This window comes from Rousettus aegyptiacus, unplaced genomic scaffold (genome assembly GCF_014176215.1).
Source record: "Rousettus aegyptiacus isolate mRouAeg1 unplaced genomic scaffold, mRouAeg1.p scaffold_m13_p_4, whole genome shotgun sequence".
Taxonomy (NCBI): domain Eukaryota; kingdom Metazoa; phylum Chordata; class Mammalia; order Chiroptera; family Pteropodidae; genus Rousettus; species Rousettus aegyptiacus.
In genome coordinates this window covers 9334462-9349118 of record NW_023416307.1, presented here as the reverse complement: position 1 = coordinate 9349118, position 14657 = coordinate 9334462, and the positions used below count along the sequence as shown (strand labels likewise).

The 14657-nt window shown below is 36.6% G+C and overlaps 1 protein-coding gene across 1 annotated transcript; it reads right to left on the bottom strand.

Annotated features, from left to right (window-relative positions):
- Positions 1 to 1018: 1018 nt before the first annotated feature.
- Positions 1019 to 14332, bottom strand: CCT8 (chaperonin containing TCP1 subunit 8). Its single transcript, XM_016129886.2, has 15 exons — positions 14172 to 14332; positions 11641 to 11731; positions 10853 to 10932; positions 9396 to 9545; positions 8740 to 8920; positions 8562 to 8623; positions 7448 to 7585; positions 6405 to 6583; positions 5605 to 5671; positions 5441 to 5528; positions 5240 to 5355; positions 4624 to 4695; positions 4381 to 4545; positions 3934 to 4053; positions 1019 to 1247 (listed from the first exon to the last, which is right to left on the bottom strand). The coding sequence occupies exons 1-15, from the start codon at positions 14229 to 14231 to the stop codon at positions 1170 to 1172; spliced, it is 1647 nt and encodes a 548-aa protein (XP_015985372.1). The 5' UTR covers positions 14232 to 14332; the 3' UTR covers positions 1019 to 1169.
- Positions 14333 to 14657: the final 325 nt, after the last annotated feature.

The window sequence follows — 14657 nt, the reverse complement described above, 5'->3', positions numbered from 1 at the left end:
CTTGTTTTATTACTTAGAACATTATAAGTTGTATTGACTTACCCTACTAGGCAACAATTCTAAAAAATGTTTCAGACTGATTAACTTCACTACGAGTGTTAATTTTTTTAAGATGTTAATTTTATAACCATAGCTATATGATATTGGCAGTGATATATAATTGGGAGAAACACATATACCTTGAATCTTTCTGATGCCATACAGTGTGCATAAGCTGGGGTGTGGGCCTGACTCTGTACTTGCTCGGTGTAACTTATAACAGGCTCAAGGTAGATACTCATGGGACCCTAAGTAATTGGGTACCAGGTCCCCTTAATGCCAGCAGGCCAGAAAAGGCCTGTGATGTGAACTGTCTAGCTAATAATCCCTTTTTACCTAGCCTGCCAATGTTTCTGAGTTGAATGCAACTCCAAAAGCTGTAAAGACACCAAGCCTTTCTAAACTTCCTGTAAGGGTTTGATGTACACTGAACCCTTTTTGCTATGCAGTCAAGGGGAGAGGTATCATTCTTACCACTTGAGTTATGTTCTCTTTTTCAAAATTCTTAAAAATATGTCTGCTTTATGAAAACTGACTGGCTTAATTTTTACATGTCAGGATGTGTATTTTTAGCTGCATCACACAAGCATGTTAGTACTTTACTACTAGAATGCATGTATTTCAAATCAGCCATTTAACAAATCATTCATTGCTAATGAAACAAGTTACTCTGAGTCAGGATTTCCTGAGTTGTGGGAAAACACTAAAAAGTCTAGTTCAAGGGTCAGACTTCCTATAAAAGGCTAGATAGTAAATATTTTAGCCTTTGTGGGCCACTTGCTCTGTTACAACTCACCTCTGCCATTCCCTTGTAGAAAGCAGCCATAAACAATACGTAAATATACGAGCATGGTTGTGCTCCAATAAAACTTATAAAAGCAGGCCCCCAATTACTTCAGTAACTTGCCTTAAGTCCCACAGCTACTTTAATTAAGAAGGTTGAGATGAGTCACTTAGACGCAGGAACAGTGGTCACCAATGAGACTTTGATAGTAACAACACATTTATTGTATCAACCAGCCAAGGATATAAACACAAAACACCTCTTAATTTAAGAATAGGAAAAGATCAGGTAATTCCTAGAGTACTACTATACCTACAGCTTTCGCCTACAGTAAAAATTAAACCATTCAATCATTTTGGTCGTCATCCCAGTCTTTCTTCCCACTTGGAGGTTTGGGTCCACCAGCTGGTTTTGCCATGATGATCTGCAAATCAAAAACCACAAGAATATACTTACAACTCAACCTTGAGAATGAGGGGAAAAGAACATTTCTCTACTGGCCTGATTCAAGATTAAATAATCACCCTGACATAATCACCCTGCATATTTTATAGTGCACATGAAACATCAGCATACACTCTGTTAGCTTCCAGCAGTGTGAGTTTCCTGCTTTTGAGGATTTTAACAACCAGATCCACACACATTAGTGAAGGGCATCTGCTGATTCTAAGACATGCACCTCAATAACCCAATGAGCTAAAAGGAAAAGCATCTGCATGCATCTCAGTTTGGCACCTGATTTGCCATTTATATATGAGGTTCGTCTTGCCAACCATCTTTATCCCAATTTCCTTGAGGTTTAGGAAATTTAGGTCCACCTGCCAGTTTTGCCATTATAATCTAAAGTGGTGAATACATAAACATACACGTTAACACCGAAAATTTCTAGTACTCATACAAAACAACCATTCAAGTGGCAAGAAGTGAGAGTTCATAAACAAAAATCCATGTACTTAGTCCTCTGGCAACTTAAAAAAACACACCAGAAGCCTCTAATTTCTCTACAATGGACCAATCCATTTTCCAGGTATTAATCATCTATCATTTTAAAAGGGTTAGGGGAAGGTGGCAGCTTTGGGCTCAAATAAATCGGGAGAAGCTAAATTAAATTAGTTGGCTTTCCTCAAAGTACAACTCTCAAACTCTAATGTACCTCCTGAATCTTAAAACTGGAAACTGTTCATTGCTTCCCAAATATATTAAAGAGATCTTTCTCTGTATTTTGGCTTATATATAAAACAACACAAACTAAAATGTCTTCACTACCACCTCCAATACATTCCACACCCCTTACAGAAGCTTCTGTAAAAAATCTAAACCTGAAATTCCAGAGGACCATTTTACCGAGTTATCATTTTAATTCCGACTGAATTAAAGGCATTAAGTACAATTTCAGAACCTAAGTGTAGCTTGATTTTTTAAAAAGTATCTAGAATAGTTCTCAAACTTTAGTGAGTATCATATTACCACCTGACAAGCTTATTTAAAACAGATTGCTGGGCCTCCTTCCAGTTTCTGATTCAGTGAATCTGGGGTGGATGCAAGATATAATATTTTTAACAAGTTTAGGTGATATTGATGTTGTTGATTTGGGGACCATAATTTGAGAAATAATGGTAACATTTGAACAAAGATTAATCCAGCTTTCCTACATTATCCAATGCTTAGAACTTAATTTGCAAGTCCCTTCTAAGTAAAGTATAAAAAATTAGGTACTTAAAAAAAAAAATACAAGTTCATTATAGAAACACAAATTGGTTAATGTCAAATGGCTTCTTCAGATACCTATTTTATATAGAGTGCAAAGACCAGGAACGCCTAACAATGTGACTATCTTCCTCTACCATAAAACAAAAACAGGCTTCCAGTTTAAAACCAAAATCTAGGAGTGCCTTCATGACCAACGCATTTATTATAATTATTGTCTTGCCTGGATAATTAATATTTGAAAAGTTCCTAGGTTAAGAAACTTCCACTATTAGAATTTCTGCTTACCTCATGCTTCTATCTCCTTAGCATCTCCTGTCCCTTTTTATTTTTGGTCCCCCATTTTCTTCTTAGCTACATGCTAACGTTCACAACACAAATTTTCCTAAATTTCCATTACCTTTATTAAAAACTCAAACAGACTTTTCCACTGAAAACTACCTACCACATTGATATAAAAACACCCTATTAATAAATCCAATAAACATCCAATTCCATTTTTGGTCATCTTGAGGCAGGAAAAATGTTCTTTTACTGAGATGAAATCTGTATTGCTGTAGTTACCCTCACTAGTCCTTATTGTGCTTAAAGTTTAGTGTCCACCTGTGACTTGCTTCTCCCAAGGTTAATTTGGCACGATTTTCACTTACTGTATTTATATATTACAACTTTCTATCAAGTACTTACAAATATTTCACTGCTTAATAATCATACCTAAATTTTGTAGTTGTGATTTGTAAGAAAATTAATTTCATTAAGTTTAATAGAGAACACCTTGAAAAGTTATAAATTCTGGTTTATCTCTGAACCCAAAATAGTCTTTATCACTCCTTTTTGTCGCAATTCAAAAAAAAAAAAAATGCTATGATTAATACCTGTATAATCTTTTTGAAGTACCCAAAAACATAATTTGTTGCCAACAAAAAAAATTTTAATCGCCCAGGTTCCGTAATCACCAACAACTAGAGGATTCATTTTCCTTCAAGATGGTATTCTACAATGTCCACTGCCGGCCTTTAAGGTCCTTCCATGTTCCATGTTAATATTAAATATTACACTTCTCCAGATTTTTTACAAAAGGGTTCTTAGGCAAAAAAATAGTTTGAAAACTATGAATCAAAATCACATTGTTTTATCCATTCCAGTTTAAAAATGGCAAAGGTTTCTTTCACTGGGAAGATCTTCATTTTAAATGAACTGAAGTATATTCAAAACAAAAGTTAATAACCAAGAAAAAAATGGTTTTTAGGGGCACTTCAGCATCTCTAAGATGAAGGTAAAGGAATACTCCTTTGAGTAGAATGAGGATGATGCTATATTCTAGTTCTGGGAAAATATACTACTAAAATATAGCTACATGAAAATTAGTATTTTTAAAGATTAAAATTCCACTTTTCACTCACCTGATCCACTCTAAGTACAGTGACGGCTGCATTGGTGGCCAGTTTGATAGCCCAGTATTTTCCCAGATAAGTATCTAGAATACCAGCCTCCAACATGTCCTTTACAGCAGGAACTTCAGCCTGTCAACACAAAATTTTTATTCTTTCACTTTAAATTTTTTGATGTAAAAATACTTATATTCAATAAAAAATGCATAGCTCCTTAAATACTAGAAAAGGAAATAGGCAAAAGTACTACCCTATATACCCTATAAAACAAAAGTATTAAATCAGAAGGAAAATTAAATTCTCTATCAAACCACGTATTGAAAGCTAAGTACTACAAAAATCATTTGCTTATAAATCAAAACATTTTGTCACTGATTCCTTTTAAACTTACTATATCTACGTTTAGGTTGTAAATGCGCAAAGTAAAACAATTTAAGTTCATACTGTTTTTTCAAATACCTCAATATCTAATCCAACATTTTTATTTCCTTCTTGATGTACTGCATAAAGTTTAGAGATTACTTCATTAGCCTTAACCCCAGAGTTTTCTGCCAGTGCCCGGGGAATAGCTTCAAATGCCTCGGCAAACTTCTTAATGGCATACTGTTCAAGTCCAGGACATGTCTAAAACAAAAACAGGTTTATTATTGTATTTTGTTCAAACAACAAAAATACAGTCAATTTATACTGAGAAAGCTATACCTCTCCATATGATGTGATCTGTTTGGCTAACTCAATTTCTGTTGCTCCGCCTCCGGGTACAAGACGTTTATCCTATAACATGTAGTTAAAAAAAAAAAAAAAAGTCACTAAGATGCAGTTTGTGGTTTTCTAATCTTTGAGATCCCAGTACTCCACCACAGAAGTTTCTAATCAGGCACTGTTACTCAAATCCTAATTACAAATTTTATACAAATTTAGTGACTTGGGCCAGATCATATTGGACAGAGCCTGGTATATGAAAAGGGAGGCCCAATGTTAAATGAGTTGAAATATATGGATGGGAACAGTTTACCTATCTGCATTTCCACAGACACAGCACTAAAAACAGCTTAAGCCACTGAAAGTATATTATAACTGAAAAAAAGATAAACTATCCCTTTAAAACAATTTTTTAAAAAGCCTTGCTTTGATTCCTTTGCCAAATCATTTTAGAAAACTATCATATTCATCAACAATGGACACTTTAGTATTAAGTAAAAAAGGTGCTTTGCTTTACACGAGCCATTCATTTTGAAGGGCTCAGTGTTCAGGAGTCTGCCAACTGTGATTCTGAGGCCTTGCATATTACTAACTTAAGATTTCTGCTAATACTGACCCTTGTGAGAACTTTGAAAGTATTAACACCATCGTCTACTGCCCTTTCTATATCATCCATTAGATTGTCTGTAGAGCCTCGGAGCACTATGGTAGAAATGGCCCCATCTTCCTTTTCTGTCAATAAATTAAATACACTGGGATTAGTCAAAGAAAATGAACACCCATGTTTATATAAGCATCTTTTGCCATAACTACTTACCATGCTTGAAAACAACCACCTGTGTGTCTCCAACTTCTGAGAGGTAAACACTGTCACAATGTCCCATTTCTTCAACCACAGGAGGAGTCTGTAAGAAAGTGACTGTTGTAATAAAAATAACTCAAATATGTTCAATGTCTTTCAATGCTATACGAAATACGTACCAATCTAGGAAGAGCTGTAGCACCAACTGTTTTACACAGCCTTCTGAGATCCCATTTTGAGTTCAGCCTTAAAAAGAAAAAGACCTTAATAGAAGCTTTAATTCCATCAGATAAAATAAAATAGAGATTAAGCAGGAAGCTGAACACTGATCCCCAAGTCACATTTTTCTGACCCTGAAGGTTCAAGCTCAGAATAGGTTTGGATGTCGTGTACAGCTCAGTGCAGCTCAGACATAGGCAATTATGGCATTATTCTAGAACTGGGAGAGTTCAACTCCCTAGGATGTCAAGGGTTTACAATTCTAAAACACCAGGCAAGCCCTGATATGTAGAAAACTTTTACTTTACTTTGGGTAATGACATTACGTGAGGAAAAGAAGAATGATTTACTGTGCACATTAAATCATTAAATCAAGTGCCAGGAGAGGTGGGTAAGTAAGTTATCCAGTGTGCCTCATAAATGTGTTCATGGGATAAAGTTTGGTCCCTGACCCCACATTCTGAGTGTGCACCAGGCTTGTGCCTGGTCTCTTAAGGTGTTCTTTTTGCCTAGAATGCTTTTCTCTCTCCCCTTTCAAATAACAACATCTAATGACTGGTCCTTCAGTTCTCAGCTCAAATGGAAGTTTCTACGAAGTGTTTTCTGCCTCCCTAAATTAAGTTAGGTCCTTTTGCTTTTTGGTTTAATAACTTACACTTTCCCTTTATCAAGTCTTCATGGTGTGTTGAATTGTTTAGTGTTTCACCACCCAAAAGCTATTTACAATATGGGTTAACAAAATGATATTACTCTCTCTTACCTCACCAACATGACATTGTATTTGTTTGCATAATGAAGAGCCATGTCTGCCACTTTGCCACCTGTTACGATGACATTTGCACCGGTATCAGCAATAGCTTTGACTTGTGCATCCATAAGATTTTCTTCTCCCTTACTAAAATTCATCAACTCTTCAGCAGTCTTTATCAATACCGTTCCCTAGCAAAACAAGCAAGCACTCTTTAAAACTATTTCACTACTTTGGTGTTCAACATCATAGGATAGCATTTTACTAAAGAGATAAAAGACAAATAAGATAAATATACATTATGAAGCAGAATACAAAATCTGTAATAAAATGAGAGAAATTCAGCCTGCTTCTAGACATACCTGCCTCACAAAACTGATGCATTTTCTGTTTGACAAGCACTTTGGTGGGAAAGATAGAGAAATATCTTAATTTTAGGTATGCTGGACAGGAATCCTGGTATGTCTTTAATGTCAACTACTGTACCAAAGCAACGTTCTAGACTTTTCTAAAATGTGGACTAAATGACCAACTCCCTACTTCCACCCCTGTCACACCTTTAAAACCAACAACTCAGATTTCAAGAATTCTAGGGATAAAGTCAGAAGTGATCTGCAAACACAAACTTCAAACTTCATAATGTGTATTTTTAAAAACAAACAGCTATAAATTATACTAGTATATTTTTATTTTGGGATGCTACAGAATCTCATCATCATATTAAAATATTTTCTCATGAAGAGCACACAAGCACTTGTATTCTCTTCACTGAAATTTTACTTACTAATAAATGTGTTGTTATATTAGACATTGAGGGTTATATATTACGATACAAACAATACTGCAACCATGTACATTCTAGTACTTAGTATTTGATCTAGATATGCAAAGAATATAAATCTGATTTTTAAAAATAGATACGATCCAGCTGTTTTCAATAATTACACAGTAGTCACTGAATTAAGAGCAAACCCCACTTCAAAACTTTAGAATCATAAAACAATCCGAAAAGGCAACCTCAAATTTTTACCTTTAAAGGCCTGAAGTCTACATACCTTAGTTTCTGTTATCATGCCATCAAAAGGACAGGAATACACAGCTATTTTTGCATCTTTGACAGATGTTACATCACCTTCAGTTTCCTTCTTAAAAACCATGCCATGTAATACTGAAGAGGAAGAGATACCAGAGCCCTAAGGAGTTGAACACCAAAATCATCAGTGATCTTATGAAAATAACATTAAGGTTAAGTTGTTGATTCTGCAATGTACCAAAAACATCCTTTTCCACATAAAGTTATACACATGCTAAGGCAGTTAGTGACCCCTGGGGATGAGGGCAGGTGGACAAAAAGCACAACAGTCTGCTCAGGATAAATATCACCGTGGGAATGAGCCACTGTTATGGAAAGCAAGGGAAAGGAGAAGTCTTTCAGTATACTGGGAAGAACCAAAGAGGACAACTGCTCTAAGCTGCTCTAAGTCATTCATTCACTTGGTCACCAAGTACTTGGTGCTGATGTACCAGGCAAAGCTGTCAGTAATGGGGATAGACCAGGAAACAAATTCTGTGATTTCACAAGCTTACAGTTTAATAAGGGGCAGGGGAAGTATATGGAGGGAGTCAGAAAACACACAGCATATATGTACATTTATACATAAACACACAGCTAGCAAATGTACTCATGATGCTAAACTCTATTACATTAATAATCATACACTAACGTGCAGAACCACTGTTAACTATAGGTTGTACTACATAAAGTACAAACATTTTTATCAAGAATATACTTATGTCAATACTAATATCGAAATGAATTTTACTATAGAGCAAAAGAACTTGCATTCCATTCAAAACTACCTTCTAAGCTTATTGGTATAATTCAGCATATTTGAAGAAGGCAAAAAATCCTGTGTTTATGCACTGTTCTCAACCTTCGAGTCATCATGGAAAAATAACCAAGAGCAGACAATGTCAATATCCCTTTAAGTTTAACAAGCAGTAGTATGACAACCCCGCAAAATCGAAATGTTATATAAATGATGCTTCAAAAAGCAGGAAGTCCTAAGTCTAAAACCTGAGGCAAAATTTAGGTTTACATTAACACATTTTTCCCCCCCAAAAACAACTGACTTATCTAGATAACATCGATGCATTTTCTAAACTTACCAAAATCTTACAAACTCTGATGTTATCAACATTGAAATGGCCAGAATCAGGAAAAATAGATACTGTTAAGAAAACAAAAACAAATCAAAAGATATATAATGGGACAGCAGAGAAAATCTCTTTGGTCACGTTAAGACATTTTTATTTTGGATCTTTACATTCACTGATTTCTACTCACCACATGCTTGAGCAATAAGCTTGGCCAGAAAGACTTCATTACCATACTGTTTACTCATTATGGAGGTATGAAGTAGAGATGACACTTCATCGATATCTCGAAGATTTTTTGCAGAACAGCATACCAAATCAGGAAGAATCTCATGGGCTTTCCTGCAGGCTATTTCATAACCTTCTATGACCTTAAAGAGCAAAAATAATTCTTACTAAGATAATTTTGACATGACTTAAAGTGGCTTATTTTGGGAATGCAATGAATACAGACATTCATTTTCAACATAAAACAACAAAGCATGCCTCCAGAATAACATTCACAACAGATGCTCCTAATGAGTTGAGGCTCTGGTAGCCAGCTAACTTGAATCCTAGCTGCCACTTACTAGCTACAAGATCTTGAACAAGATTTTTCTAATTTAAATCTCATTTTCCTCATCTAAAATAAAATGGGATTAATTTTAATAGAACTCACTCATAGGGTTAAGGACAGAATAAAATACTGCATGTAAAACTATGTACCACAATGCCTGGCACAGAGTGAACTCTCAGTGTTAGCACAATCGTGATAGAGTACTGTCTTGTCTCAGTCTGAAGCAGCAGGGGGTGTGTGTGTGTGTAGGTAAAAATGAAATAGGAGTACATTCTAAAATGAACACTTGCCTCCGACACTGACAGGCCAATTCTAAGAAGCTCTTCCGCTAATTCCAGAAGAGCTCCAGCAAACACCAGAACAAAGTTGGTGCCATCTCCAACCTCTTGCTCTTGCATGTGAGAGGCCATTACGATCATTTTTGCAGCAGGATGCTGTACCTGGTAGAGGGGTTTGAATTTATAAAGTTAAAACATTTGATCTTTAAAACAATATAAAATCATTCATTTCCATTAATTCCTTTTTAAATTAATAAACTCCAATCTCCCTGTGGGCCAGGTAACTCTATTCAACCACACTGATCTACACTACTCATAGTGTTAGTGTGGTCACAAGAAGACAATCCAAGTCCTTCTAGGCCCACCAGCACAAACACATTGCTCTAAGTAAAAAAACCTTCAAAGTGCCCTCTCTTTTGATGTTTAGTCATCTAGCATGTACATCTCCACAGAGTTCAGAATATTATTCACTAAATGAAAAACCAAAGTTATTCCAAGCACTAAACCTAGGCAATTTTTTGAAAAAGGTTCCAGGTGAACCAATATCATCATCATTTGATTGGTCATGAATCTCAATTTCTATGCATATTCTTATTTTAAGGAAAAGCAGCTGTGGATTAAAAAAGAGAATATTGAATGTTTCTTACCAAAAAAGCAAATCAAAATTTTAAGTGGTTTGTCCTTAGGATTTAGATGCTTTTTTTTAGAAAGAAGCAAGGAGTAACAACTGATAGCAGTGAGAAAATTAAAGTCAGTACTACAGTTGTACTATGAGGGCAGTTTTCCCACCATACTTTAATAGAACTGAGAACATCAAGGTGTACAACATCCCCCCACAAATACCTTGTGGAATTAAATTTGTTCTTTTGTTCAACATGTTATTTTGAGACTATACTGTTAACTTAAAAAGTTATAAAAGTTAACATCATACACAGAGTTTCATTTAAAAGGATTACATGCTGGTGCTTTAAGAGCAAAATTTAGGAAAATTCCCTGAAGTTGAACATATCCTGCGTTACAAAGCAGCTAGCGGAGGAACGGCTCTCACTGTGCTCAGGTGCCAGACCTTCCTTTAACTCCTGGCAGTGTTAATTCCATAGACTCTAACATGAGAACTACAGTTGTACAAAACAAAATTCCACCAAATGATTGTTCTATTTTCACAAAACCAAACGTTTTGAATTTTTTTTTTAAACCACTGTTTTAAGTATCAGCTGTTCCTGCATTATGGAATAATTCACTTCAGTGTCACACACTATAGAACAAGACAATGTATTCAATTTGAAATGAGTATTAGCAAACATACTCTTATTGCAGTCAATCCCTCCATAAATTAATGACTTAGGGGACTTTGGAAAAAAAATAGTTCCTTATTATCCAGTTTGAAAAAAGAGTTTTCTTCTGCTTAAATACACTTAATTTTTTATGTCACCCAAACATTTCTTGGCTTTTTAAAAGAAATAACTTACTTCTAGCTCTCTTAAAATAGTCGCTGCATCATTTGTCACAAACAGCTTCTCCAGGTGGTTGATAACCATTTTGTTCATTCCTCAAAAATAATAGAAAAACAAATCCATTATTACTCGAAACCCTGTCCAAATACTCAGGAAAATGTAGTCGAGTGATATAAATTCATATGTATTTCTTAAAATAACTTTGGAAGAACACACTATCTATTCTTTAAGATTATCTCATAATACCATGGCTCTCCTTGACTGTACACCCATGTTCTTTCCTTTCTAATCTCCTATGTTCACTAGGAAGATGCCAATCGTCTCTTTTTCATTCAATAAATATAAATGGCATTAATATGTACAGAGAGCAAATTAATCTGCTTAAAAGTATATTTACTTTTTTGCTTATTCCACAAATCTGAATCAATTAAATTTAATTGATGGCAGGAGGCAAAAGAAATTTTTCTCCCTTAAATCATGCCACTTTATGTAAAAGAACTGTTCGGCAACTGTAACAATGAACATTAGATACCATCTCAATGGTGAAAGCACCATAATTTTTCTATCCTCGCAACAGAATAAAAAGTAATATTTCGATTTATTTTTCTAAAGATATCCGAATTGATTAAAAATTGGAAACACTGTACTGGTGCCAATGAACTATGAAATAACTTTCAAAGCCATACTGTCAACTGATGTTTAAAACTCAATTTTTATATATAACACTCTCAAACAATAAGTTTGAAAGAATAGCATACAAAATTCTATTACTGTATCTTTTAAAACATGAATTTAGAAATTACCATTTGGTCCATATGCTGTACGAGTGGTTTGGGCAAGCTCCTTGCAAGCTTGTATGTTCCTGTACACTGCTTCTTCTAATCCTGAAAAATGCTATAAAAGAAAACTTAATTAGACAGGACAATGAAACACAGTATTTTCTTCACCTGTAAGATGGAAGTAATAATAATAGTACCTACCTCACAGTATTACCAAGACAGTCAATCAATATTTATGTATGTAAAAGCATGTTGCCTGGTATTCATAAATAATCCATACACTTGCTCACTAGTTTAATGAATAAAGCATGACATTTTTAGGGACCACTGATACCTACTTACACATCAAACATAAAGTCTACAAATTTTTTTTAATGAAGTGAAAATGAAAAGTGCAGAGTGCTAAAATTGATTAGAGAAAGCATATGAGCTATTTCAGGTAAAAATATCTTTGGTTTATCAGTACTTTGACTAAAAGTTGAAATATGGTATGAATATTTTTCTAATTGTGTTAGAGCCTGCGCATTGTGAAGCCAGCAGTTTTATGTTCACTGGGAATTCCCACTTAATGTATCTGCCCCCCAAATGTTTAGGGACTAAAATATACAGACTTGAATGGAATACAATTCAAATATACACATAATGGCAAATTGCTGAATTGCTCACAGTACTAAAATTCTCAAGTTTTATACTAGACTTTAGACTTGTGACTTACTTGTGGCCTCAGAGAGGTTTCATGAACCTATTGCACACGTAAACATTTTTCTAGGGCTGCTTTGCCTGACAACAGGCACTAGCCACATGCGGCTCTTTAAATTTTATGTAATTAAAAGTAAAAATTCAGTTTCTCAAGGTCAAGCGCCCAGTGGTTACATGTGCCTAGTGGATACTCTATTGCAGAAATTTCTATCAGAAAATACTGTTAAAAAGTGTGGCTTTTATACGATTCATAAAAGGAACTGTTAATAACCACTTTAGAAGCAGTGTTTTCAGTGACAAGGGTTGGACTCATGATAGCATCAGTCTGATCTGCCTTGCACTCTTCTTCCTCATCCCCATTCCTGGAGGAACAACCCTCTGATTATAAATCAGATTCCATCAAACCTTTCAATGATTTCCCATCACTTAGGGTAAAAATGTAAATCCCTCATCAGGGCGACAAGGCCCTACAAGTTCTGGCCATCAGCTATAGCTTCTCTAAATTTCTCTCTTTACCAGTTTTCCCTTCCCTCGGTAAGCTTCAGCCCTTTCTTACTGTTTTAACAGCTCGAACTCATTCCATCCTCAAGGTCTTTGTACTTACTGGTCCCTCAGCCTGGAACACTGGTTTTTAACCTTAGCAGGTTCCTTCTGTCACTCAGCACTGAGCTAAGAGTTCTTTTCTGAACATCTTATTTAATTGTTTTACCTATTTTGACTCCCCTTTTGTTGAGGGCAGACTTACTTCCTGTCATTTTCTACTACAGTATTGTTCATTTCCTTTATCATTATTTGAAATTATCCTTGTTTGATCGTTTATTACTTCTGCTTCAGAAAAAAAACTATCAAGTTTTCAGCCTAACTTTTTAAAAAAGCAGAGGCCATCATTTTCAGCAAAGCTTTTTCACCAACATTTACATTAAACTCTATATTTACTTAGTTATACTCGTTATCCCAAAAGTGCATGTACCATCAAGAAACTAGTTCCCTAAAACTGTTGCCTGAAATTGAACCACATCGAACTATATTTTCGAATTAAACATTGGAAATTTGGGGGACCAAAAAATGACCACTATTGGAACAGTCCAAGAGACAAATTTATCAGCAATGCTTTAAAACATTTTTTAAAATGCTCTTGAAATTACATTCTGGCCATAAAACAAAGCAGTTTTATTTAAACCTGGGTATCAACTCAAAGGTCTGATAGTTACAACTCAAAGGTCTCCGTCTTTTGGTCCAATCTCAATGGAAAGATGAGAAAAGCCCTCGAGGGCTAAGTTTTATATTAAGCTAGCTAACCAAAGTTGGGACTAGAATCCATTTGGATTGCAAGGAGTATGTCATACCACAACGCGCCACTTCTGCGAACTAAATAGGGAGCCCTACGTTTCTCGAAAGGAAGTTGCCAAGAACTGGCCCTTGTTTCCCTACAGATCACCCACTCCTTGAACTGCGTGTCATTCGGCTTCGCAGTTCTCAAAGCAATTTCATCTACGTTATTCGACTTCACCCTCACAATACCCTTGCAGGATGGACAGTATGATCAGCTCTGTTTTACGGATAGAGGGGAAATGCACGAGCGGCTGTACACATGCCCAAGTGGTTAACACGCGAATCCTGCGGTTCTGCCCCTAGTCCGCCGCCTCTGACACCTCTACAGTCCCCAGGGTCGGGGAAAGGCAGAAAGGCCAGCGGGCGTCCGCGGCCGAGCCCTACCGACCCCACCTCCCTTTCTGGAATCTTCCCTCCCGTCGGGGGAGCACGCCCGGCCCGTTAGTAGGCCTTTCTCCTTCGCTGCGGTCGCCGCAGCCCTTTACCGACTCTCCCACCCTGATCCCCCTCCCTCCATTCCTTACCTTCGCTCCCTCCTTGAGCATCTGGGCAAAGCCCGGGGCCTTGGGGACGTGAAGCGCCATGACTCGACTGCAGATAGCCGTTCACGCGCTCGCTCGCAAGATCCCAAAAGCAGCAGAGGGGGCGCACAGCCTCCTGGGAAGGCAGCGCGGCGGCCTTACGCTCCTCCTTAGGCCCGCCCCTTCCCCCAGCCGCCGACCTGAAGCATCGCGAGATTCAGCAGTTCCCGCAGTCAGAACGGAATTGATGATCCTCGATCAGGTCGATCAATCAGACCGATCGCAGAGCGCGTCTTTGGTCTTCGAGTCCACGCACGCGCAGGCGACCCAGGTCGTTGTGGCTCGCTGCTGACTGCTCCCTCCGTTTTGACCCCGGAGTTGGGACGCTAGATTTTTTTTTTTTTCTTTTGCTATTTCTGACCTGGAAACCACGCCTCTCTCCTAATTAATTTCCAGGTAATCTTACAGACCCACCCACAACATCAAAGC